The 27,845-nt window shown below is 37.8% G+C and overlaps 2 protein-coding genes across 2 annotated transcripts in view; one reads left to right on the top strand and one right to left on the bottom strand.

The window, feature by feature from the left end:
* C4H6orf10 (chromosome 4 C6orf10 homolog) overlaps positions 1–22,304 on the top strand; it is a 76,965-nt gene extending 54,661 nt beyond the window's left edge. The window contains exons 21-25 of the mRNA XM_025383354.1: positions 11,898–11,918; positions 13,765–13,785; positions 14,531–14,545; positions 20,745–21,208; positions 21,431–22,304. Of these exons, the coding sequence (XP_025239139.1) occupies positions 11,898–11,918; positions 13,765–13,785; positions 14,531–14,545; positions 20,745–21,208; positions 21,431–22,021 (1,112 nt within the window). The 3' untranslated portion in view covers positions 22,022–22,304. The remainder of the gene's footprint in view (positions 1–11,897; positions 11,919–13,764; positions 13,786–14,530; positions 14,546–20,744; positions 21,209–21,430) is intronic.
* LOC112623144 overlaps positions 1–27,845 on the bottom strand; it is an 88,513-nt gene that overhangs the window by 39,773 nt on the left and 20,895 nt on the right. The window lies entirely within an intron of this gene.

The following is a 27,845-nucleotide window of genomic DNA, read 5'->3' as shown; positions in this document are numbered from 1 at the left end:
CAGAGGTAGCAGCTCAGGAGCAAAGGGAGGGTTTCAACACCTGCTCCAGGATGGTGGACAAAGCCTCAAGATGCAACATGTAGAAAACTGGAATTACACCACTCGGAGTAAAGCCAGGAGCAGAAAATACACTACCTCCCCATGAAGAGAAGTCAAAATACTCCAAGAATGAAAACAGAGCCACCCACAAAGGTCCAGAGTTAGATCTGTCCAGGGTGCAGAGCCCTGCTGGAGGTGTGCTACCCATGCAGTGTGCATAATATTCTGAGTCAATACAACTGAGATCTGGTTCAGTGACAGTGTACCCAGGAAGTTAGGATGATAGCCAGCAAGAAGAGATCCACAATCCAGGGTATTTATATCATAGAATATCCATGAAAGCTAGCCCCCAAGGAATAAGTAACTACTAAAAGTTATGAAATCTATGAGGCAATCCAGCACCATGTGAGTGATACCTCACAAGCCCCCAACAAATTAGAGAATTCCAACCCAGAGAAATAGAACTAGAGCAATCTGAAGAAGACTAAAATAGGAAACCTAACAGCATTGAACAAGTCGAGCACTAAAAGAAAAAAAAGAAAAAGTCTTCAAAGATATTAATGCATTTAATAAATATATGTATTCAACAAATATATATTGGCCTATTCTAGGCTAGGCATTATCCTAAGCACTATTATCCTATAGCCATGAGCAAGACAAAGTCCTTGCACTTAAGGAGTTTATATGTTGAGATAAAACAGGCAAATAACGGCAAGTAAACATACAGTAAATGTCAGGCTGATAAATTCATGTAGAAAAATAAGAAGAGTAACAGACTAAAGAAAGATGGTATAGAAGAGGGACTGTGCTTCAGGCAAAAGGAACAAGTACAACATGCACAGGCCTGCTATGGGGATGCAAAACAGCCAGCCAGGCTAGAAAGAAGGAAGCAGCAGGAGGTAGGGCCAGAGTGACAAGAGCCAGATTATGTCGGGCCCTGCAGTCCTTAATCAAAATTGCAGATTTCATTCTAGGTATCATGAGAAGCAACTGAAGGGCTGGAACAGGGTAATGATAGGGTCTACTTTATAATTTTAAAAGATCACTCTGTTATTGTGGAGGATTAACTGGGGTGAGAGTGAGGGCTCAAGAGAGGAAGCAGGAAGACCAGTTAAGAGGCCTGAAACTAAAGGTGAGTGTGGCAAGGAGAAGAGTGACCAGAGTGGAAATGGGAAGAAAGTCTTCAGATTTTATTTATTTGGTGGGAAAAGGAAACAGGGCCTGCTGTTCAGTTGAATGTGATTTTAAGGGAAAAAGAAGACACCAAGGGTTACTCCTAGATTTGGGGTCTAAGTAACTTGACGAATAAGACTATTTATTGATTTCGGTAGCGTGGAAGAAGAGCAGATTTATAGCATGCTATTGTGAGTTCAGCTTCGCATATGTTAGGTTCTAGATGCCTGGGACATTTAGGACTAATTAATTAAATAATCTGACCTTAGCAGGCTTCAAGCATGTTCTCTGCTATATATCTCCTTCCTGTCACTTACTGATGTCTTAGAACCCATAATTTTCTAGTTACGCTAAATTATTTAAAATGCTCAAGTCACCCCCTTTAAAACCCTCTCCTCTCCTAATGGCCAGTCTCAGGCACACTGACTCAGAATAGGGAGGAGAAATACAACGTTCTTCCCCTTCCTGCCCACTCTCCTTGTTGCTGTAATTCCCACTGTTCTTATAATTACCACTGTTGAGGCTGAGAGGATGGATTTGGGGCATGCAATCTCCTTCCTCTGTTAGTTGTAGGTTCTTTCCTCTGAGAACCTGAGACTGACTGTCCTTTGATGTCATCTAGAGCAGACACCCAAATGTCTTGCAGAATACATATTTGAGTTCTCTGGAGGAACCTACAAGAACTCGACCAGCTCTGAGGTTCCACTGCATAGTCCCTGATGTGGGAGTACTGACTCTAGTCTTGCCTATTCCAGAGCCACTCAGCTCCCTCTCCAGCAATATACTTCATAGCCTGTACTGCAGAGATGTCCCTACCAAGTAGGCCACCCACTTGAGTGACATACTAGCAAGAAGGCTCAAGCCAGGATGTATTTTGCACTGCTCAATGAACCCTCAGGAAGCTCAAGCATCCTTGTCACAGAACAAGGACACTCTGCACTGCTGTCTCTCTCCAATTTTATTTTCCTTCTATTCAGATAGGCACAAAACAAATCAACAAATCCACTATTTCACCAGGAGATGGGTTGCCACACATCCTTTCTCACAGATACCCCCAATCACTGTAAGCAAATCTCAAAGTGCTTCCCATTTGCCTTCAGAAAAAGAAAGCACAATTCCTTCCTCCCCTACAACATCATTCCTGTGTTAACTACTCACAACTCCAAAGACTCTTAAATCTCCTACCCTTTACAGTTGTTTGCTTACGTTGGCTTGGAAAAAGGGTGACACTTGAGATAGGAGAGCTAATTTGGCCATCACTGTCAAGGCCAGTGAGCAGCACCTCTGCAGTGCACAGCCTCAGGAATCCTTTCGCTTTGAATTATGGAGTTGGCAATGCTGCAATCCCTCCTGAGGGTTTGTCTCACCCCAGTTTGCTGAGGAGGAGAATGGGAAGTTATAGCCTCTTTTTCCTCAGCTTTGTGATCCTACTTGTCAATTTGGGGGTAACAAGAAAAATCCCACTAAACATTCTGTTCCCCATCCAAGCATATACTCCATATTAAAAGGCAATTAAACATTTGAGTCTGAAGATTTAGGGAGAGATTGGGTGGGAAATAAATTAGACAGTAATCAGCATATAGATAACATTTAAGACCATTAGACTAAATTAGATAACCAAAGGTATATGTGAAAATGAAGGGGTAAGGATTAATCAGTTTTAGAAGTTTAGAATAAGAGAAAAATCTAACTGAGCATATAGAGAAGTTGTGAGCAGGGAGATAGAAGGAGAACCAGCAAAGGAGGGGGAGTCTCACAGCACTCAAGAGAAGATAGTATTTCAATATGGAAAGAATGAACAGTATCAAAAACAGCTAAGCAATAAATTTTTGGAGTAAGAACTGACAAGGAATTTTGCAAAGTGAACGTCATGAGTAACCTTGATAACATAGGAGGGAAGAAATGCTTAAATGGAGGAGGTGAAGGAGATAGTAAAATTTTAAACAGTAAGGCAGCTGATATGGCATATGGCAGCTAGTATAGCATGAAAAGGCCACGAAAGGCTGGAGTTCTGCTAGGTTGTGGTTTACCTATTGGGGGATAAAAGAAAGACTACCCTTTCTAAAAAGATAAAAGAAAGAAATGTATATATATATATTTTATATATATATATAATATATATGTATTTGAGAGATAGTTTGAAGAAAGAACAGGCAGATTTTAAAAAGAACCAAGCTGAAATCTTGAAAATAAAAAAGCTATTAAAATTGAAACAATTGTTAGATAATATATAAATACTAATATATTATTAATCACAGTTTTAAAAAGTAAACTGGAAAACAGAACTAAAGAAATCTCAGTTCAAAATAGTACATGGAAGATATTGAAAATCTCAGTTCAAAATAGTACACAGAAGATGTTAAAAATATGAAAAAGAGGTGTAAATAGAATAAGATCAAGTGTAATAGGAATTTGATAAGAGAGAATTAAAAGAATAAATGTCAGGTAATATTTTTAAACATAATAATTAATAATATTCCAGAAGAAAAGAGACATAAGTCCTCAGATCAAAATGGTCCACTGAAAGCTGAAATTAGATAACTTTAAAACACACAGACAGATACACACATACACATGCACACACACACTTACATGTGCCAAAACTCAGTGTAGTAAACTGACAAACAGACATTAAAAAGCAAATCATAAAGACAACCGGAGAAGCAGATCACCTCCAAAAAATCATGTTAACACTAGACATCTCATTAGTAATAATAAGTGCCAGAATACAACAGAACAAGAATGAGATCCAAACAAGAATGAGACCCTATCATTTGCAACAACCTGGATGGAAATGAAGGTCATTATGTTAAATGAAATAAGTCAGGCATAGAAAGACAAACTTCACATGTCCATACACATCTGTGGGAACTAAAAATTAAAACATTGAACTTATGGAAATAGAGAGTAGAATGATGGTTACCAGAGCCTGGGGAGGGTAGTCAGGAGAGAGGAAAATTGAGAATGGTTAATAGGTACAAAAATAGTTAGATAGAATGGATAAGATCTAATATTTGATAGCACAACAGGGTGATTATAGTCAAAAGAAATTTATTGTACATTTTTAAACAACTAAAAGAATATAATTGCAATGTTTGTAACACAAAGAAATGATAAATGCTTAAGGCGATATTCAATTAACCCTGATGTGATTACTACAAATTATTACACATTGTATGAATGTACCAAAATATTTCATGTACCCACTTGCACCTACTATGTACCCATAAAAATTAAAAATAAAAAAAATTTTTAAATAATACAAAAGAACAATATCATCAGAAGACCAAAGGAAAATTACTATAAACTCATATGATAACAATCAGCCAAATTATCATTTATGAGTAAGAATGAAATGAAGTCATTTTCATATATTCAAGAGCATAGAATCTCATTAAACACAGGTCCCCAGTGAAAGAATTATCAAAGGGACATACTTCAGGGAGTTTACTTTTGAGTAAAAACTCAAAAAGAAGTTAGAACCAAGAAACATATGTAAGAAAACAAATCAACAAAACCTGATAGTAAATTAAAATGTTGACTATAAAGAAGAAAAAGAAGGAAGAGAAGGAGAAGGAAAAGAAGCAGAAAGAGGCTGAGCACAGTGGCTCATGCCTACAAGCCCTGCACTTTAGGAGGCCAAGGCAGGTGGATTGCTTGAGCACGGGAGTTGGAGACCAAGCTGGGCACCATGGCGAAATCCTGTCTCTACAAAAAATACAAACATCAGCTGAGTGTGGTGGTGCATGCCTGTAGTCCCAGCTACTCAGTAGGCTGAGGTGGGAGGATTGCTCGAGCCTGGGAGGTCAAAGCGGCAGTGAGCCGTGATCATGCCACTGCACTCCAGTCTAGGGGCAAGACCCTGTCTGAAAAAAAAAAAAAAAAAAAAAATGCAGGAAGAAAAGAAAGGGAAGGAGAGAGTGAAGGAGAAATATATTAGTGTGCTTTAAAATGAGTAGACCTAAAGCTTTAGAAAAAAAAAAACCTTAGAGACAAGGCTAATGATTATGAACTAAGATTATTTGACAAAAGGTCAGATGTACTGATTAACTTTTCATCTTATTAAATATATACATTTGAATATTTAGGGCAAAAATAAAAGACAACTATTAATATAATAGAAATGTGACATACACCTTCTGAACCCATAGGGAAAATAAAAATAAGAAAGAATATTAATCCACAAGAAAGCAAGAAAAAAGAAAAAGAGAAAGCAAATGCAAATTTTTTTTAAAATGAGGGTCAAAAAAGTCTAAATATGTCGCTTAACATAGTATTACACAATAGTAGATTAAACTCATAGATTAAAAGCTAGAAACTCTCAGATGTAATTAAAAGTTAAACTTTTTTAATTTTTTTATTTTCCTGTAAAAAAAATAAGAAAAATAGCTAAACTCTATTAAGAAATATACCTAAAATAAGGTGACACACAGAAAAATTTAATGAAGGAATTTTAAAACATACCAGGCAATTGGCTGGGTGCAGTGGCTCACACCTGTAATTCCAGCACTTTGGGAGACCAATGCAGGTAGATCACTTGAGGTCAGAAGTTCAAGACCAGCCTGGCCAACATGGTGAAACCCCTCTCTACTAAAAATACAAAATTAGCCAGGCGTGGTGGCACATGCCTGGCATCCCAGCTACTTGGGAGGCTGAAGCCGAAGAGTCACTTGAACCTAGGAGGCAGAGGTTGCAGTGAGCCGAGATTGCACCATTGCACTCCAGCCTGAGTGACAAGAGCGAAATTCTGTCTCAAAAAAAAAAAAAAAAAAAAAAGGCAATTAACAACAAAACAAAACTTGATATAATTGTGCAAATATCAGATAAAATATAAGTGAAAGCTGTGAGCTTATAGCATAGCTTTCTAAATACATAAAACAAAAACGGACAAAATAACAAAGATACCTGTAACTAAAGAAAGATATTTCAATAACATTTCTCTCATAAAATAAATAAATAAAACACAAAAATTAGTAAGGCTAGAGAGGCTTTGACATATTTTAGAAAGCTTTATCTAGTGATGTACACTGAACATTCTACCAAGCAAGCACGGATGGAAAAGTTATTAACTTGACCACCAATTCCTTCAACTAGAGCAAGCCTCAACTAATTTCAAAGTACACTTCAACATAACAGAAATCACATTTTCTGAGCGCAAGGCAACAAAAGAGAAATAAATAACAAAAAATATTAACATATACATATTTAGAAACAAAAAAGCATACATCCAAGTAATCCACAGGTTACAAACAAAATTGTGAGAGAAATTACCAAATATAGAGAAATAAGTGAATATAAAATCATTACTTAAAGCACTTAGGATATAGCCAAAATATCATTTAGAGAGAAATTATTAGGGTAAATGGTTTTAATAGAAACTATTCATTAATAAAGATAGATGAACTAAACATGAGCTCAAGATGATTGAGAAAAATCTCAAAAGTAGGAAACAATAATAAAAAGTCCTACTTTTATTAGGCAAAAATTAATGAAATTAAAAGTATTTAAAAATAATCAACAAAACAATTTTGATTTTTTGAAACAAAATTAAATAAAGAAAAGAAAAAGCACTAACAATACAAGGAACAAAATAGAAATGTAGGGAGACAGCAAAATTTCCTCAAAATCATAAGAAAATGCACTAAAAAAATGCAAATACTACAAAATGAACACTTTGTTAGCCTAGCCAAATCATCCATTTTGCCTGAGCATTTGACACTACTCATGACAGTCAGAAAAACCTTGTATCATGAGATAAACTGAAGATGGCAGCAGGTGAAAAAGAAGGAAAGAAAACCAGAAGGAAGGCAGAGAGAGAAGGAGGGAGAGGAGGAGGGAGGGACAGACAACAAGCCTTATATGTTCTTAAATTTAATAATAGCTCCATTTAGCACTGGAACCTAAAATAAAGGCTTAAGTTCATATGCTTTACATTGCTGGCTTCCTAATAGAAACAATTTTAGTGCTGATTTTTACAATATTGATACATATAAATCTAAGTAACCAAACCCAGGTTTGACTGCTTGCGGCTGAAAAGCCAGACATGAGAGACAAGGGTGAGCGAGACTCCGTCTCAAAAAAACAAAAAAACAAAAACAAAACAAAAAAAAAAAAAGCAGATTGAATTGGAAAGTCAGCAAACGGAGAAGATGGAGAACCAGCATTCTAAAGTACGATCCTTCTAATGTCTTTCAGGCTGGCTGGAGGGTTTCTATGGGAGGCGGGATATGGGGAAACTATGCGCAGGAGTTAAAATCAAGAGATGACTGAGGAACACAGAGATCTGAGTGCCAGCAAGAGTCACAGGAGGTTGGGAATGTCTTTGTCCTTGGTCAGGTCACAATGCTCCCATAAATCTTTAGCAAAACATAATTAATGTTTACATAATTCCCCCTTAGTCGCACAGTTAGTTTCAAAAATTACATGATTGCTGTTTCTGCATTTTATCTCAGTGTTCTAAAATTGTCCCAGCCTACATGCAGGAATGGGTAAAGGTCCCTTAAACAAAAAAAGAGTTCATGTTAGTTATTTTGCTGTTTCACTGTCATACAAATGTGTTGTGACCCTTGCCAATATATAATCATGATGGAGAATTATTTTCCCACCAATGAGAATAATCAGCAAACTAACTTTATAGATTATGCCCCTTAAACTCCTGCTATGTCTCTGATTAAGTGAGCCAGTTCTTCTGAAGACAGGACTAGCTTGCAAGCACTGCAACTTAAAAAAGAAAAAAATGTTTCTCAGTTCCAATTTGCCTCCAGTTTTTATTGACAATACAGATCTTTAAAAAAACATATGACCTGGCCAGGCGCCGTGGCTCATGCCTGTAATCCCAGCACTTTGGGAGGCTGAGGCAGGCAGATCACCTGAGGTCAGGAGTTTGAGACCAGCCTGGCCAACATGGTAAAATCCTGTCTCTACTAAAAATACAAAAATTAGCTGAATGGCACACACTTGTAATCCCAGCTACTTGGGAGGCTGAAGTAGGAGAATCGGGCTGCTTTTCTTCATGGCCCAATAACAAGATGCAGATGAACTGGGAAAGAAGATAGTTTTTATTTATGTAACTGGGTACAGAGAGAAGGCCTAGAAATTTTTGCCAGACCAACTCAAAATTACAAAGTTTTCCAGAGCCGATATACCTTCTAAGCTATATGTCTACGTGTAAGTGTGCATTCGTCTAAAGACATAAGTGATTAACTTCTTCTAATCTATGACTAAGAAGTGAGTCCTGAAGACCTTCCTCTGGAGCTTCAGTAAATTTACTTAATCTAAATGGGTCCAGGTGCTGGGGTGATTACCCTTATCTTGTCTCCTGCTAAATCATGGAGGTTTATGGAGTTCCTTCAGACCCCCAATAAACTTGTTTGTGGAGGCCTGGGGATTTTCTTCAGATCCCCCAATAAACTTGTTTTAATCCTAAATGGGTCCTGTTAAGAATTCCTTCGTAATCTTGTCATGCTTCAAGGCCCAGGAAAGGCCTAGGCCAACTCTTGGTGGGCTTGTTACAGTCCAGCCTGGCTCTATCAGCTTTTAATATTTAACTTAACCCCTCAGTCAGTGCTGAAACTGTTGTTATGGAGGCCTGTGTTAGTGAGACCTGCCCTGCCACAGTAAGGCAAGGAATAAGTAAACTTAGTAATGGAAATCTAGAAGAAGAATATAATGAACCGTGAAGAATAGAACAGATATTTTGAGACTAGAGACTGAAATAGGAAAAAAAGTAAAAGAGGCAAAACTTAAAATAAGTATTACTAACTCTTGAAGAGTTTTAAATTCTCATAAAAACTGAAAAGAAAAAGTAAAGGTGCTAAACTCAACTGCATTTTTCGCACTCTAAAGATATTCACCATGAAAGATGTAGGACTATAGAAGAGGATCGGAAAATGTAAGCTCTTAGGATTTCTTGTTTGTCGTTATAATATCCTTGCTCTGCCCTATTCTAATACCTCTGGGAAATGTGCTAGTAAGAACTTTTGTCTCCATGTCCAAAGAAAATCACATTATTTTTTGTTGGTATTTTAGCAAAGGGTGTGTCTTAGTCCGTTCAGGCTGCTATAACAGAATACAATAAACTGATAAACAACAAACATTTATTTCTCACTGTCTAGAGGCCGGGAATTCTGAGATCAAAGTGCTAGCTGATTTTGTTCCTGGTGAGGGAGGTTTTCCTGGCCTACAGACAGTTGCCTTGTTGTGTCCTCACATGTCAGAAACAACCTCTCTCATGTCTCTTCTTATAAGGGCGCTACTCCCAATCATGAGGACGCTACCTTCATAACCTAATTACCTCCCAAAGGCGCCACCTCAAATGCCATCACATTAGAGATTAGGGCTTCAACATACAGATTTGAGGGGGACATAAACATTCAGTCATAGCAAGATGTAAGCCTAACATATAAATTCCTTTTCTCTTAATTCTACTGCTCTTCAGTATCCTAAAATATCTGAAGGGTTTCTTCTAACATATGTTATTTCCCAAGCCAGCTTTAAAATTCTGATTAAATTTGAGATTATCAGAAAGAAAAAATACAGAAAAATTATCATTACAAACATTTTAAAACATAATTACAAATAAACTTTCTGTACTGTAAAAAAAAAAATACAGTGAGAGCTGGTTTAATGGTAGAGATGTGAAAGGAAGAGAAAAAAAAAAAAGACGATGAAGAGATAACGTAAATTAGTAACCTTTAACTATTAACCAGTCTCCTGAAAGAATGTGACCTAGATTAAGAATGTTTGAAAAAATATTTTATTTCATTAGGAAAAAGTGGCCTTCACTCATATAACCCATCATACGGGCCATTCAAAATGGCCTGGATATTTAAGTTATTAAAGTGGAGTTAAAATTGACTTAATAAGAGATAGCATATTCCTAGAAGATTTAATGTTTCCCAAAGGTCTATTTTCTGGTGTTCCAAGTGGATTTTCAATAGGAACTCAGTACATAATTTTTTTTTAAAGTAATTTGTTTTATTTTTAGCAAATGGTCCAATAGCAACTGGTAAGCTCCTACTGTCTTTCTCAGTCTCCTCTGGTCTTTGGTAGCATCTCGATTCCTTTATTTGTACTGACATTTTTTTGTTTTTGGTTTCTATTTTGGTTTAGTTTGGGTCTTTCTTTCTTTCTTTTGTTCATTCACTTGTTCTTTCTTCTTCCTTTCTTTCTTTCTGTCTTTTAAATAAATAAAAGGCCCACAGAAACAAGAAACCACATAGAAAGGACCAAAAACAAGTTGTTCTTCTGGTTAGAGAGTTAAGTTGCAAAAGAGAAGCAAGAAGAAATAATGCTGGCAAAATATGCTGGGAAGACCACGGGAAAAATACACTAAGAAGTTTATATCACAATCTGAAGTCACAGGGTCACAAAACAAAACTCCAAAAGATAAAAGGTAGAAATAATAAAAATGAGAAGATGTAGCAAATGGGAGTCGAAGAAGGAACAGACTGCAAACAAAGAAAACACTAAAATAGAATTTAAGATAAAAAGGAAAGATTGATCTTCGTCTTTTCCTCCGTAAAGTTTATTACATCTAAACTTGTACCACTACTGCTGCAGAGATTAAGCCTTTTCTGACTTCCCCTCCTTGAAAGAATTGGGACTTGCCTCTCATAACAATCAGGCAAATCACATGAATTTATTTTGTGTAGGTCTAAATACACCAATTTTTTTAAAAGATTACCAAAGTATATTAAAAACATGACCTAACTATATCCTATCTACAAGAAAGTCACTTCAAATTTAATAATAAAAGTTTAAAAAAATGAAAAATATATGCCACGAAACTAATTTTTTCAAAAAAAAATGGCAGAAGTGGCTACATTAATATCAGGTAAAGTGGACCTGAATGCAAAGAAATTTACCAGGGATGAAAGAGGGACATTATATCATGATAAAAATATCAATGTATCAAGAAGACATAGAAATCCTATGTATGTATGCACCAAACAACAGTGCTTCAAAACACACTGGAAAAAAAAAAAAAAAACACCCACTAGAACTGAAGAGAAACAGAAAACTCCACAACTACAGTTGGAAAGTTTAATGCCTCATTCTCAGCAATTGCTAGAACTACTAGATGGAACATGAAATAGGTGAGACAATTAGCCAGGCAATATCTGAGGGGGGACTATTTCAATCAGAGAAGACAACAAGTAAACCACCCTAGGGTAGGAACATTTCCAGACCATTTGAGGAAAAGCAAGAAAGCAAGTACCATATAGCTGGAACAGAATGAAAAGTGACATAAAAGAAGCTATAAGAGAGATTTGGAGGGACAGATCTTCCAGGGCCACCTTTGAAAGCCAGTGTTGTGATTTTGACTTTTGTTTAATCAAGATGGGGAACCATTGGTGGATCTTAAGCTGGAGTCTTGCTGACACTTTAAAAGGGTCCCACTAACTGCCCTACTAGGAATTGACTGGGAGGCAAGGGTGAAATCAGAGAGCTCAATTAGAGAGACAACAATAAGTTGGACCACAGTGAGAGTCATAAAGGTGATAAAAGGTGTCAGGTTCTTATAACACACTAAGGGATCTGTTGTCTCATCATATTTCATTGTATTCTGCTAGAAGTTGTTATGGTACTCTAGAAAAAAGAACTAGGGAATTGGGAGTGGGAAAGAACTGTATTTCTGTTCAAAAATGCTATCACTAACCTATTTTTCTTGTTTTGATTTTCAGGAATACCTCAAGTTCACACTAGTAAGTTTCTAATGTATTTTTAATACATTAGTTTCTTGCAGGGCTGGGGTGAGCAAATCTTTTCTACAAATATTTTTAATGTTTTATATTTGTTTTAGTTTGTTGGGTTTTTGTGGTTTTTTGGTTTGTTTGTTGTTTTTGGTTTTGTTTTGAGACAGGGTCTTGCTCTGTCACCTACCCTGGAGTGCGGTGGTGTGATCATAGCTCACTACAACCTCCTCTCCTGGGCTCAAGCAATTCTCCTGCCTCAGCCTGCTGAGTAGCTGGGACTACAGATGTGTGCCACCAGGCTTTGCTAACTTTTTTTTATTTTTTGTAGAAACTGAGTCTTGCTGTGTTGCCTAGGCTGGTCTCAAAGTCCTGGCCTCAAACAATTCTCCTGCCTTAGCCTCCTAAAGTGCTGGATTACAGGCATAAGCCACCATGCCCAGCCAAATATTTTAAATTTTATAAGCCGTAAAGTCTCTGTCACAACTACTCAACTCTGCTGTTGTAGCACAAAAACAGTCATAGACAATATATAAAAGAATGAGCATGGATATGTCCCAATAAAATACCATTTTAGACATTGAAATTTGAATTTCATACAATTTTCATGTGCCACAAAATATTATTATTATTATTTCAACTATTTAAATATGTAAAATCCACTCTTACCTAACAGGACATGCAAAAATAGCCAACATACCAGATTTATTCCATGGGCTGTATTTTGCCAACTCCCACTCTATGGTTTAAATACCCTAACTCAACATATTTATCTCTGGTAAACCATCTTGGTATTATGCTTCTTACAATTTCATGCTTTCTTATTATTTTGTGCTTTTTTTTTTTTAAAGACAGAGTTTCACTCACCCAGGCTAGAGTGCCCTAGTGTGATCATGGCCCACTGCAGCCTTGACTTCCTAAGTAATCCTCCCACCTCAGCTTTCTGAGCAGCTGGGACTACAGGCACATGCCACCACACCCAGCTAATTATTTTCTATTTTTTGCAGAGACAGGGGTCTCACTATGATGCCCAGGCTGGTCTTGAACTCCTAGGCTCAAGCCATCCGCTTGCCTCACAGCCTTCCAAAGTGCTGGGATTACAGGCATGAGCCACTGTGCCAACCTATTTTGTGCTTTCTATGTAGGTTTATCAAGTAACATCAACAAAAAAGATATACCTATATTTCAGTACTTGGTAACAACTTTACCTTAAATATTTCACACCAGGCCAGGCATAGTGGCTTACACCTGTAATCCCAGTACTTTGGGAAGCCAAGGCAGGTGGATCACTTGAGCACAGGGTTCCAGACCAGCCTGGGCAACATGGTGAAACTCTGTCTCTACAAAAAAAAAATATTAAAAAATTAGCTGGGTGTGGTAGCAGGCACCTGTAGTCCCAGCTACTCAGGAGGCTGAAACTGGAGGATCGCTTGAGCCCCGTAAGTGGAAGCTGCAATAAGACATGTTCGTGCCACTGCACTGCAGCCTGGAAGATTGAGACCCTGTCTCAAAAAAAAATATTTAAAAAAAACTCGTATCAAACAATGTCAAAAAATAATGTTAGCACACATCTTCTAAGCAAGATGTCCTATATTTTATAAATTGTAATCTTGACATTCTAGACAAAATTGCTAATGGTCAACGATAAGTAAAGGTGATTTAAAGTAGCTTATCACAAGGTCTTTGTAAACTACACTGGGCAAAGAGAAGGGGGAGGGGAAATGAAGTTTCTTCACATTTAAATAAATGAAATTTAGTTGTTAATGATGCAGATGATCCCATTCAATGCAGAAGCTTAGGGACTGGGAAGACAGGAAAGCCCAGTACCTACTGATGTGTTTGCCTTTGTCTCTTTCAGTGGACAGTTCTGGAAAAATCAGTAAGTTTGGATCATTTCCTTGACTTACCTATTTCTGTGCCTAGGACCTTTACATTCTTTTTCCCAAATGTTCTTGTATTACAAATTCTTCTACCTTAGAGCAGTCAAAATTTCTTCAATGAGTGATTTCCTCATATTTCAGTTTTAATTCTTCTTATCTATTTTCCTTTTGTAACAAAGTATAATGGCCTTGTGTTTGATTCTAGTTATTTACTACCAAAGATTTTTGGTAGCATATATTCCCAGCTAATCTATCACAACAGAGCCTAGTTCCTCTGTGCTATAATCTGGCAACAAATAATTTTTAATAAAAAAGAAAATCCTCTAAGATTGACAAAAAGAGTATGTGTCAGGATGAGAGGTGATTTTGGTAATTGACCAACAATACACATTTTTCAAACTGACCAGAACAGTGAGCAAAAAACTGTTTTGCAGAAGACATGTGAAAGACTTATGAAAGAACAAAGAAAGGAAGGAAATGCAATAGTTTAAATTTCAGTAGAATTGATATTACCTACCCAAGATTTCAAATCCCTATATTAACTAAATGGCATCCTAAAGACAATCCTCTGTGTGGAGTGGGATGTGGAGCATTGGCCAGCAACACTCCTGAGGATGAAACAGAGAGTTTTATGCTCCCTCCAAGTCCTATTTCTAAATTCACCTAGGAAGGATACTATTGGAAGGTGGGTTCTTCTTGAGTTAGAAAATCCCCACTGATCTTTCTTTTGTGTTTTGTTTTTAGCACTGACTCCTGTGGGTAAGTTCCATATCTCTTCTCAACTCTGATATTTTACATTGCTTATTATAATTCTTTTGTGATCTGTCTGTTTCTACTCCTGAAATAGAGACCTGTGCTTCTAAGGCTAATTTGAATGTTCCTATCTTCCAGAAACTTCCAAGGTTTTTCTTCCCCCCTTTCTTTTTGAGACAGGATCTCTCTATGTTGCCCAGGTTGATCTTGAACTCCTGGGCTCAAGTGATCCTCCTGCCTCAGCCTCCCAAAGTTCTGGGATTGCAGGTGTGAGCAACTATGCCAGGCCCCAAGTTTTTAAAGAACTACTTTTTAAGAGATTGCTGTAGAAGAGGTGAAGTTCATATGAAAGACTGCCACAATCTCTGGCCATCCTCTAGGCTCTGAAAAAGAATCTCCTCCCTGATTCTCAGCAAAACATAATGAAAGGAAGATTGGTTTCTGAATTCCATTGGTTCTTTGCTGGGAATTTTGAACTCTTTTTTAGTTATAGGTGAAGTCCCTCTGAATCATATTAATAGGGGGAAAAAAAACTAGTTAAAAACAAAATCCCTTCTACTTTCTGTTGCCTTATAAATAACTTTACCTTTGAAAGACAGTAGGTATTGAGTATTGACTATGTATTGTACACTGTGCTAGGCACTTACAAAAGTAGCATCTCTTATTCTTACCATATCCCTGCCTGGTAGCTATTATTATTCCCCATTTTACAGATTAGGAAACTAACTCAAATATTTACCCAAGGTTAAAGACTTGGTAAACATTGGTGTCAGTATTTAAACCCAGGATGTCCTATCTCCAAAATACACACCCTTCCCATACTAACACATTGCCTCCTACACTGAATCATAAATGCATTTTTTGTGATTAGTCATGAAACTTGATGGAATGTTTGTAAATACAAATATACATCTACAGAAAAGCTGGATAATTAAATGTACACAAAAGGATCCTTTTAAAAATAGAAGACCACATTTAAATCAATGTTTGACTTTTTTAACTGTTTTCTGGATTCAGATTTCTCTCTGTTGGGATTATTTAATATATGGCTCAGCTCTTCAAGCAAGGAAACCATACAAAACAAAGCAGAATAATAACTTTTAATTCTGTAAATATATGATCAAAAGAAGCAAATAAGACTTAAACCTAGTGAGACATGTTTCAAGCATTTCAAACATTCCAAACACTGACACGAACACAAAATACGTCTTTATATTTAATCATGTTTAAGCCTCATTCTTCTTTCTCAGTTCACACTAGAAAGAGAGTGGGTTTGGAGGGAGAGGAAGGCAGAGAGATGAAGTTGAAAGGGGCAATTAATGTCTTTTTTTTTTTTTTTTTTTTTTTACAAATTTCATTCTTGTCGCCCAGGCTGGAGTGCAATGGCGCGATCTTGGCTCACTGCAACCTCCGCCTCATGGGTTCAAGTGATTCCACTGCCTCAGTCTCCCAAGTAGCTGGGGTTACAGGTGTGTGCCACTATGCCTGGCTAATTTTGTATTTTTAATAGAGACAGGGTTTCACCATGTTGGTCAGGCTGGTCTCGAACTCCTGACCTCAGGTGATCCGACCGCCTCGGCCTCCCAAAGTGCTGGGATTACAGGCGCAAGCCACCGTGCCCAGCCAGGGAAATTAATTTCTTTTGACTCATGGTACAAGAAACAGTAGGCATTCAGAATAATCATAATGTGTCAACATCCCTCAAATGCTCTCCTCACATAGAAAAAGTGATAGGACTGTGATCTTGTGAGTTTTTTACCAAAAAAAGAAAAAAAAAAGGAAAAGGTGGGCTCTGACAATTGATGTTATATGTCAACTTGACTCAGAAGAACCCTGACTAATACAAGGGCTCTGAGAAGGGATCACAGGCCAAGTCTCTTCCCAGAGGTAATAAATTTTTAATGAATACTAATTTTTTAAGTTGCCAGAGAAAAATCCATTTAATCTTTTCTAAAAAATTTTTGTAAAAGATATATTCATATTGATATAATCTTTCAGACACATTCTTCCCAATTGATTTTTTTTCTATTTCTTTTAAAAAATAGAGATGGGGGTATCACTATGTTGCCCAGGCTGGCCTCAAACTCCCAGCCTCAAGTGATCCTCCCATTTCAGCCTCCCAAAGTGCTGGGATTACAGGTGTGAGCCACTGCATCTGGCCCCAATTGATATTTTTAGAAAAAAGAGGTTAAGGTTTAATTCAGTGTTCAAAGAAAGGTTTAAGACAGATTAAACCAACAACCATCATCATCCCAGCAAACTGAGTCTCTTATTTCTCACTTCCTTATTCAACTAATAAGTATATGATATTTTAAAATATAATTCATAGCCTGAGAACTATAATGATTCATCCCTCTGATACTGAAGAGATCTTTTACGGTCTAGATCCAATTGTGCTGTCCCTGCCAACCACTGGATTAAGAACCTAAGATTAGTTTCCTAATAAAGCCCACGTTCTATTTTCTACATTAAGTATCATTTAGATAGAATTGTTAATGTGATAGCTATTTCATGATATCTTTTAGCTTTAACAAAAATTAATCCAATTTAAAAATTGTGATAATTACTTTTTAATCAGCTTGAATGTATTATGATGATCCCCAAAGTCTTGATTAAATCTTTTGATTGTATTAAAATTTTGTAGTATGGGCTACTGCCTGCAATAAATGTACTTGCAGCCAGGGCTTCCAAGTCTTTATATCATGAAGATTTACACTGTAAGTGTAGGATGATTATGAGGTCCAAGAGAAGGAAAACATGTATGAACTATCTTGAAATCTGGGAGAAGGAAGAAAAGAACTTAGAATGTGGTGGAATAATGATTTGTGGCTTACTTTTGCAATGCAAACTTGAAATAAAAGTGAACCTCACTTTATGGGATAGCTGGATTCCTCAAAAATAAATCCTGTAAATCTAATCTATGTTAATTAAATATAAGATTTAAAAGATGACAGCAAATATATTAAAATAAGGGTATGAAGATTCTATTAGAAGTAACTAGAGATATTTTTCAGTGTAGTGGGAGAAAGAACAATTTTTTTTTAATTCTGTGAAATTAGGAAAGGTGCAGCTAGAATAAACACTGGGTGCTTCAGGAAATCCTATAATACTTAATTTTGGTTTACAAAACCTATATAATTTAGAAGGTAAATTTAGGTTAAAATGAGTCATGAAGTATTACACACAATAGCAAATAATCACCCCCAACAGATAGTAAAACTAAAAATATTCATAACTTAAGAAAAATCAGCTTATGTGAGGATTACATTCTATGAAATTCTTAAGGTTAGAAGCTTCAATGGAAAAGCATGATCTTACCATTCCACACCACCATACCCCTAAACAAAACAAAACAGTGTCCACTGGTAGTGCTGTCGAAGATCAAAATATTCTGAACTATTTTTCTCAATTTAGCAATGCTTGAAATATATTACCACTGATTTTCATTAGGAAATTGAAAATTGATTGTCTAGAATAAAATGTCAGTACCATATTTTAATGAAGGACTGTAAGGGGGGAAATATACAAAAAGGTTCAGAAAACATTACAGCAATTTTCCTAATGTTATTTTTATTTAGATATCAACAGCTGAAAATAATAAAACACTGAACTACAACAACCCTTTTGATTTATAGTTTCTTACCTAATACAGGTGTGCCTCATTTTTATAATTGATAAAATTCTGAAGTTATGTGTATGCCAATTTTTCAAATGTCAAACCCTAAACGTAAAAAACGAAAAAGTCCCATAATTCATTTTTAAGCAAGAAAATTTTCCTGTAATTGGCCGGGGGTGGTGGCTCACGCCTGTAATCCCAGCACTTTGGGAGGCCAAGGCAGGTGGATCACCTGAGGTCAGGAGTTCAAGACCAGCCTGACCAACATGGAGAAACCCCATCTCTACTAAAAATACAAAATTAGCCGGGTGTGGTGGCGCATGCCTGTAATCCCAGCTACCGGGGAGGCTGAGGCAGGAGAATCGCTTGAATTCGGGAGGCGGAGGTTGCAGTGAGCCAAGATCGTGCCATTGCACTCCAGTGTGGGCAATAAGAGCGAAACTCCGTCTCAAAACAAAAAAAGAAAGAAAAAAAAGAAATGTTCCTGTAATACAATCAACCACTCATGTAAATTATTTGTTGGAAACTAAGAATGCCTTGTCTTGATTGAATTAGAGAGTTTTTTCCTGTACTATCTCATTGGGAAGTAGTAATGGCCAATATTTATTGACTGCTTATTATGTCCCATGCACTGTACTGAGTGCTTTTATTTAGATAACATTATTTAATCTCATAACACCTCTTTGAGGTAGCTACTACTATTGCCCCCATTTTACAGACAGAAAGTAAAGTTTGCCAAAGGTCACCCAGCTAGGCAGGTGTGGCAGGCAGGATTTGAACCAGTCTGTCTCCAAAGGCTATGTTCCTTTAACATTTGTCTATAATATTTAAAAACTCTACAAAGTGAGCAGATCAAACTAAATATAAAAACAGTGAGTCTTTGAGGATTAACCGATTTACCTTAATAAACCCATTAAACCCGGATAGCAGAAATAGTAAACCTAGGTCTTCTTCTTTTCTTTTTTTTTTTTCTTTTTTGAGATGGAGTCTCGCTCTGTCACCCAGACTGGAGTGCAGTGGGGTGTGATCCCAGCTCACTGCAATCTGCGCCTTCCGGGTTCAAGTGATTCTTCTGCCTCAGCCTCCTGAGTAGCTGGGGTTACAGGTGTGCGCCACCATGCCTGGCTAATTTTTGTATTTTTAGTAGAGATAGGGTTTCACCATGTTGGCCTGGCTGGTCTCCAACTCCTGACCTCAAGTGATCCGCCCACTTTGGCCTTCCGAGGTACTGGATTACAGGTGTGAGCCACCGCTCCCAGCCTAAGTCTTCTGATTCAGCTTTTATAATAAGTATTATTTCTACCAGACTAAATATTAAATATTAGATTTCCTCAAAGCAAGACATGCCTCTGCTCCATGGCAAGAACTCACACAACTCCTTGGTGGCTCAGATATTTCTTTTACCTAATTTAAGGAACCATATTACTTAAAAAAAAAAAAAAAAGCAAATAAAAAATACCTAGCAGAAGCTAATAAATTCAAGTTTGTTAAATCACACAGGAATTGAGACATAACAGCTAATTTACCTGAACACGATCAAAGGACCTGAAATTTTTGCAGAGTTTGCAGATATTGCAAGAAGTAGTCTATGGTAATGATCAAAACCGAACTCTGGAGTCTGACCACTCAGGTTCAAATCCCAGCTCCACCACCTACTGATTACATAACCTTATTCACATTCCTTTAAGCATTCTGTGCCTCAGTTTCCTCATCTGTAAAATGAGGTTAATAATACCCTACCTGGTTGTTGTGAGTATCAAATGATTTAATACATAAAGTGCTTAGAACAGTGAGTACTTGGTATGTGATAAGCACTTAGTAATTATCAGCTAGTACTGCATAATAAGATATGCTTTTATTCAATATGGAAAGCATATTTGAGTTTCCTTTTTCTATCTTGAGAAATATAATTATTGCTTCCTCCCACAATTTTTCCTTAAAATAAATTCTATTTCTTTTCAGAATACATCCTCTGTTAGCCACTAAGCATTCATTAGCCATAATCCACTGAACAAATGTCAGTTCATTTACAATACATTTCCTTTTCTCTCATTAGTCTTCCAAATTATTGAAAATAGTCCAGAATTTGGCTGGGCACAGTGGCTCACGCCTGTAATCCCAGCACTTTGGGAGGCCGAGGTGGGCAGATCACCAGGTCAGGAGATCGAGACCATCCTGGCAAACATGGTGAAACCCCGTCTCTACTAAAAATAGAAAAAAAAAAAATTAGCCGGGCTTGGTGGCGGGCGCCTGTAGTCCCAGCTACTCAGGAGGCTGAGGCAAGAGAATGGTGTGAACCTGGGAGGAGGAGCTTGCAGTGAGCGCAGATGCACCACTGCACTCCCGCCTGGGCAACGGAGCAAGACTCCGTCTCAAAAAAAAAAAAAGAAAAGAAAAGAATCCAGAATTGTATAGATACTTTTATTATTTTATGTATAGAGAGCCATCATTTTAGATAACTTGAGATTCAGAAAAATTTCAGTTTGTCAGTTTTAAGACAAAAAAAGGAACCAGTATCAAGGGGGAAAAAAATAGAAATAAAGAGAAAATACTTGCTATCTAAATCATGCCCTTTTGTTGTATGCTCAGTTATATTAACAGGTTACATGGATGAAGAACTTGCAAAAAAATCTTGTTCCAAAATCCAGATTCTAAAAAGTGGAGGCACTGCAAGGTCTCAGAATAGCCGAGAAGAAAACAAGGAAGCACTAAAGAATGACATCATATTTACAAATTCTGTTGAATCCTTGAAATCAACACACATAAAGGAGCCAGAAAGAGAAGGAAAAGGCACTGATTTAGAGAAAGACAAGATAGGAATGGAGATCAAGATAGACAGTGACGCTAGAATACCAAAAAGACAGGAAACCCAACTAAAAATCAGTGAGATGAGTGTACCAAAAGGACAGGGAGCCCAAATAAAGAAGAGTCTGTCAGGTGTTCCAAGAGGACAGGAGTCCCAAGTAAAGAAGAGTGAGTCAGGTGTACCAAAAGGACAAGAAGCCCAGGTAACTAAGGGTGGGTTGGTTGTACTGAAAGGACAGGAAGCCCAGGTAGAGAAGAGTGAGTTGGTTGTACTGAAAGGACAAGAAGCCCAGGTAGAGAAGAGTGAGATGGGCGTGCCAAGAAGACAGGAATCTCAAGTAAAGAGTGAGTCGAGTGTACCAAAAGGACAAGAAGCCCAGGTAACGAAGAGTGGGTTGGTTGTACTGAAAGGACAGGAAGCCCAGGTAGAGAAGAGTGGGTTGGTTGTACTGAAAGGACAGGGAGCGCAGGTAGAGAAGAATGAGATGGGTGTGCCAAGAAGACAGGAATCCCAAGTAAAGAAGAGTGAGTCAGGTGTCCCAAAGGGACAAGAAGCCCAAGTAAAGAAGAGTGAGTCAGTTGTACTGAAAGGACAGGAAGCCCAGGTAGAGAAGAGTGAGTTGAAGGTACCAAAAGGACAAGAAGGCCAAATAGAGAACAGTGAGGCAGATGTGCCAAAGGAACAGGAGGTCCAAGAAAAGAAGAGTGAGGCAGGTGTACTGAAAGGACCAGAATCCCAAGTAAAGAACACTGAAGTGAGCATACCAGAAACACCAGAATCCCAACTAAAGAAGAGTGAGTCAGGCATACTAAAAGGACAGGAAGCCCAAGAAAAGAAGGAGAGTTCTGAGGATAAAGGAAATAATGATAAAGAAAAGGAGAGAGATGCAGAGAAAGATCCAGGTAAAGAAGAAAAAGGTGATAAAAACACAAAAGGTGACAAAGGAAAGGACAAAGTTAAAGGAAAGCGAGAATCGGAAATCAGTGGTGAAAAACCAAAAGGCTCAAAAAGGGCGAAGGCAAGTAAAGGAAAGAAGTACAACAAAAAAGCGGAAGAGTAAGGATATGTTTTTTAAAGGCCCATAAGACAAGTGATTATTATGATTCCCATCCTCCAGATACAAAACATATCCCAGCCATTGCCTAAACAGATTATAATTATAAAATCCCTTTCATCTTCATATCCCAGATTCTGCTCTTCAGAAGTGTCACCCTTTTTAATCTCTCAGTCACAAACCTCAGTTTCCAAATATTTGTTTTATAAGTTAATATGTATATGATTCCGTCAAGAAAGACTGGATACTTTCTGAAGTAAAACATTTTAATTAAAGAAATATATAGTAATATCCTTTGACAAGTATGTCTATGATAGCCTCTCCAACCAATCAACCAGTAACTCCTCATGGCAGGCCTAATGTTTGCAAGGCGCTGGTCTAGCAATAAGGGGTGTACAGAAAAACACAAGTCAGAGCTCCTGCAATCAAGTAGCTTACAATATATATAGTGATATATGTATACATGGCAATTTTTTAAGTAAAATCTAAGTTACAAAAAATAGTTTAGATGGACAGCATAATCCATCGTGGGATGAGAAAGTAGAGGTGATAACTTCCTGGGGAAGGGAGTAGTGGTATATGATATGTCACAGCAGATGGATAAGATGTTGATATGCTGAGTGAATTACAAGTAAAAGAAGGGCAAAGGGTTAAAGGCTGTCATGCCATGCTCCAGGTGCAGTAGGCAATTTTGCTGTTACGGCAGTTTGAAAAGGAGAATATAAATGGATTTGAAAAACAAGCCAGGGGCCGGGCGCGGTGGCTCAAGCCTGTAATCCCAGCACTTTGGGAGGCTGAGACGGGCGGATCACGAGGTCAGGAGATCGAGACCATCCTGGCTAACACGGTGAAACCCCGTCTCTACTAAAAAATACAAAAAACTAGCCGGGCGCAGTGGCGGGCGCTTGTAGTCCCAGCTACTCGGGAGGCTGAGGCAGGAGAATGGCATGAACCCGGGAGGTGGAGCTTGCAGTGAGCCGAGATCCGGCCACTGCACTCCAGCCTGGGCGGCAGAGCGAGACTCCGTCTCAAAAAAAAAAAAGAAAAACAAGCCAGGAATTTATATTTTCCTCTTCAGGCAGCTGGAAGCTTTTCACAAAGTTTGAGACACAGAGTGAAATGAATAAGGTTGTATCATTTTAAAAATAGTTACTCTTGTGATTGTGAAAAATAAGATTAAAAAAAGAAACATCATAGATAGTAAATCTAATTAAGAAGTACTTGGAGTAAGTAATGGAAAGAGAATAAATAGAAGAAAATTCAAAGAATCACTACTTCTGATGCCTGCATAGGAGTAAGGAAAAGTAAAAAAAAAAAAAAAAATGATAGTTTCAAAACTTTTGAAACTAGGTAACAAACTAGGAAATAGTTTGGGGGACAGGGAGGGAATAACAAATTGTTGTTTTAAGGGGAAAAGCAATAACATTTGTCATTCAAGAGATATCTGGAATTAGATGAGTACAAGCAATAAGAGTGAGTTCTTCAAAGCAGAAAGTACAGGACTAACAAAAGCAGAAGTCCAAGGACTGAGTTTGTTATATGTAACATATTGAAGAAATTTAACTAAGGGATAGGAAGATATAAGGAAAACCTGTATAGTGGAATGTTCCAATAATTAAGGAAGATTAGAGTTTTGAGAAAAAAATGAATGATTAAAGGATAGCTGAAACTTCAAGGAAAATAAGGACTGAAAGAACACTGTAGTTGGTATTTGGAGATGACTAATGAACTTCTCAAGAGTACTTTCCAAAGAAGGTAGCTAGGAGAAGGAAGGTAAGCAGGAAGAATATAGAGATACAAGTAAGTAGCTGTGAGATGTGCCTTTCAAACAACCAAAAGAGTTAATTTATTTTAGTCTATTTTAAAATAATCATTTTTAGAAATTTTACTTTTTACTGTTCAATTCTGTGCTGGTTAGCCCACACCCTGAATATTACATTCAGCTCAATCATGGGATGTGGATAAACTAAATGCCTTCAGGAGAGAAAGACTCAAGTGAGCAGGAAGTTGCAGAATTCCCCTGGGAAGTCAAATATGAGGAAACAATGAGAATTACGTTCAAATAGGTGAAAGTTCATAAGGGATTAGAATATTTTGTATAGCCCCAAAGAAATGAGATCAGTGAATGGAAGGTACGAAGTAACAAATTTTATCTTTGTAATAAGGAGAAGCAGAGGCCCAAAGAGTTTAAGCAAGAGTTTAAGGCTCATTCAGTGAGAATGCCACAGAGGAGACTCAGGAAACAGCTGAGTAATTGGAATAAATTATCTTTATGGTCCCTTCCAAATAGACTTCCTGAGAGTCTATAATTCTAGTTATCGAATTCTTTGGACTAACAAAATGTCTTCCAAGGAATCTTTCCATACTGATATGCTATTCTTTAGAGATGTTTGATGAAAAAAGGAGAGAAACCAGACATTAGTCTCTGCCCAAAGTGTAAAATGTTTCATAAATATTTCAGGCTACCCAACCACAACCTTAAAAGAGTATCTCCACAATTTCTAGCACAATCTAATCCACTGTATGGCTGTCTACTGTGTTCTCACAGCCCTGCCACAGGTATGGAAGCCTATGTTAATTTTAAAAGTCACAGAATCCTCAGGTCTTTGATGAGCTGCATAGGTTTAGCAAAACCAAGTTGCCAGAGACAGGGAGTGAGAGAGAAGAGGATGGAAGACAGATATTGAACATGGATTTTAATATTGTAAATTGCTTTTGTCATCTGCGGAAAATACACATTTAGAGATTTTACCAGTCTTAGCTGGCATATGTTTTACACACATTATGCTGTTATCAGTGAAAATTTTTGACCAGAAAGATTTTCACAGTTAAAAGTATTAGATTTTCATCATACTCATGTCATTTTCTTCAGCCTCTGTGGTCCATCTGACAGCTAACTAGTAGGTTGTTTTGTTTGTTTGTTTTTCCTCACTCTTTACCCAGGCTGGAGTGCAGTGCCATGATCTTGGCTCACTGCAACTTCCTCCTCCTGCGTTCAAGCGATTCTCGTGCCTCAGCCTCCTGAGTACCTGGGATTACAGGGGTGCATCACCAAGTCCAGCTAATTTGTGTATTTTTAGTAGAGACGGGGTTTCACCATGTTGGCCAGGCTGGTCTCAAACTCCTGACCTCAGGTGATCCACCGCCTCAGCCTCCCAAAGTGCTGGGATTACAGGCGTGAGCCACTGTGCCCCGCCACTACTAGGTTTTAGAAGGGTATGACTAATGCGACTTTTCTCAGATTTCTGGTAAGAAGCAGGGACCCTGTCAAGGCAATTACTAAAAAACAATAGATAGGCTTCAGCAACCCAGCTCAGCTGACTCCTTATCTGTGTGTATGTCCCACTGAAGCAAGAATTCAGAAGAGATAGATCTATAGAAACCTTCCTGGCTGGGCGCAGTGGCTCAAGCCTGTAATCCCAGCACTTTGGGAGGCCGAGACGGGCGGATCACGAGGTCAGGAGATCGAGACCATCCTGGCTAACATGGTGAAACCCCGTCTCTACTAAAAAATACAAAAAATTAGCCGGGCAAGGTGGCGGGCGCCTGTAGTCCCAGCTACTCGGGAGGCTGAGGCAGGAGAATGGCATGAACCCGGGAGGCAGAGCTTGCAGTGAGCTGAGATCCGGCCACTGCACTCTAGCCTGGGCGACACAGCAAGACTCCGTCTCAAAAAAAAAAAAAAAAAAAAGAAACCTTCCTGTATCTTCTCCATAACTTCTAACTTAGGGTCAAAACATTTGCGCTCCCACTAGGTCTTTGAAGGCAAGTAAATCATACAATAGAATACTCCAACTATAAAAATTTTGTGGCCGGGCGCAGTGGCTCAAGCCTGTAATCCCAGCACTTTGGGAGGCCGAGACGGGTGGATCACGAGGTCAGGAGATCGAGACCATCCTGGCCAACACAGTGAAACCCCGTCTCTACTAAAAAATACAAAAAAACTAGCTGGGCAAAGTGGCGGGCGCCTGTAGTCCCAGCTACTCGGGAGGCTGAGGCAGGAGAATGGTGTAAACTCGGGAGGCGGAGCTTGCAGTGAGCCGAGATCCGGCCACTGCACTCCAGCCTGGGCGACAGAACGAGACTCCGTCTCAAAAAAAAAAATTTGTGGACCATTTTCTAAAGGCCAGTGAAAAACTGACAAATTTAAAGCAATTGTTAGCCCTCCTGTAAAGATACAGATGTGGAAATCTTAAAGGACCCCAAAAAAAGAAAGGAAAAAGGACAAGCTATCAAAATGACACCGTTTAACAAAATGATGAAAATTTTAAGAAAATACATAAATATGTACTTCTAAGATAGTGGCAATATAAAAGTAGGAATGTGAAACTTACCTTAAGAAATCAATAATAAATTTTGTTTTGCAAATAAACTAATACAAATGTCAAATGTCCTGTTCACAAGAATGGAATGGAAGTCAATTCAATTAGTCGTTTTTCATTTAGGAGCAGAACATAGGAAAGAAAAGCAGAAAGGTGAGTTTAGAGATAATGAAACTGAATGAGAAACACAAAATATTAGGAAACAAACAATTTATGTAAAATCAGTTAATGCAGCTCCTATCCCAATTAAAGACTCCCTGAGTTAGTATTGCATTAAAAATGCAATTTCCTGACCAGGCATGGTGGCTCATGCCTGTAATCCCAGCACTTTGAGAGGCCAAAGCAGGTGGATCATGAGGTCAGGAGTTCAAGACCAGCCTGGCCAACATGGAGAAACCCTGTCTCTACTAAAAATACAAAAATTAGCCAGGCGTGGTGGCGCACACCTGTAGTCCCAGCTGCTCAGGAGGCTGAGGCAGGAGAATTGCTTGAACCCGGGAGGCGGAGGTTACAGTGAGCTGAGATCGTGCCACTGCACTCCAGCCTGGGCAACAGAGTGAGACTCCATCTCAAAAAATAAAAATTAAAAAATGCAATTTCCCATTTTCCCCTAAATATCTCTCACCCTAGGTTATAACTGACATATCAAGGAAGTGAATACAGGGAACTGGGAAAGGGGACAAGATATAAAAGGAAAAACAGGATCCAAAGGAACAAAAGAATAAGCTGAAAAATTGATCAAAATATTCAGTTTTATATTTGATGAGATTCCTTTACTTTCCCCCTTAAAAACAATCAGGAATAGAAAAAAAACAACTAGTGTTCCTACACTCTACTTGAGAAGTTCCAATTGTGGTTTTGAAGAAATCCAAGCCTGTAATCCTAGTGTTTCAGGAATAAAGACACTCTTATCCATCGTCATCCAGAAGCTTGAGCACTTGCCAAGACGGGGAAGTCAAACTTGAGATGCCATACTACAGATTACACACATTGTAAGCTAGGTCTCAATAAATTTTCTATTTAAATCTTTATTAAGTTTCTCTCTTCAAAAATTAAAAACTCACAGTATTCACTTTCTATAAATCTCTCCACATCTTAATCCATGTTTATATAAAAATGTATGCAAATATGAGTATATGTAGGAATTTTTTTCTAAAAATGGGGTCAAACTATATACATAATTCTGCAACTTGTTTTCTTCAACTAACAATACATCATGGACAACAACACATCAATCTAACATTTTAATAGCATAGCATCCAGTAGTGTGTATGAATTGCTGCTTATTCAACCATTTCCTTAAAGATAGACATTTAGCTTGTTTCCAGCCTTTTGCCTTTGGCTAAATGATTCTGCCATTGCCAGATGATACTGCAATAAACATCTCTATATATGATCACAATTTTATCTCTCTAGGATAGATTTCCAGAAGTAGAACTGCCAGATCAAAAGAAATGTGTATTTTAACGTTAATGGATATTACCTAATTACTTTTCCCAAAATTTGTA

Source organism: Theropithecus gelada, chromosome 4 (genome assembly GCF_003255815.1).
Source record: "Theropithecus gelada isolate Dixy chromosome 4, Tgel_1.0, whole genome shotgun sequence".
NCBI classification, from domain to species: Eukaryota; Metazoa; Chordata; class Mammalia; order Primates; family Cercopithecidae; genus Theropithecus; species Theropithecus gelada.
Note: the sequence above shows the minus strand (reverse complement) of the source record. Positions and strands in the feature narration are given on the sequence as shown.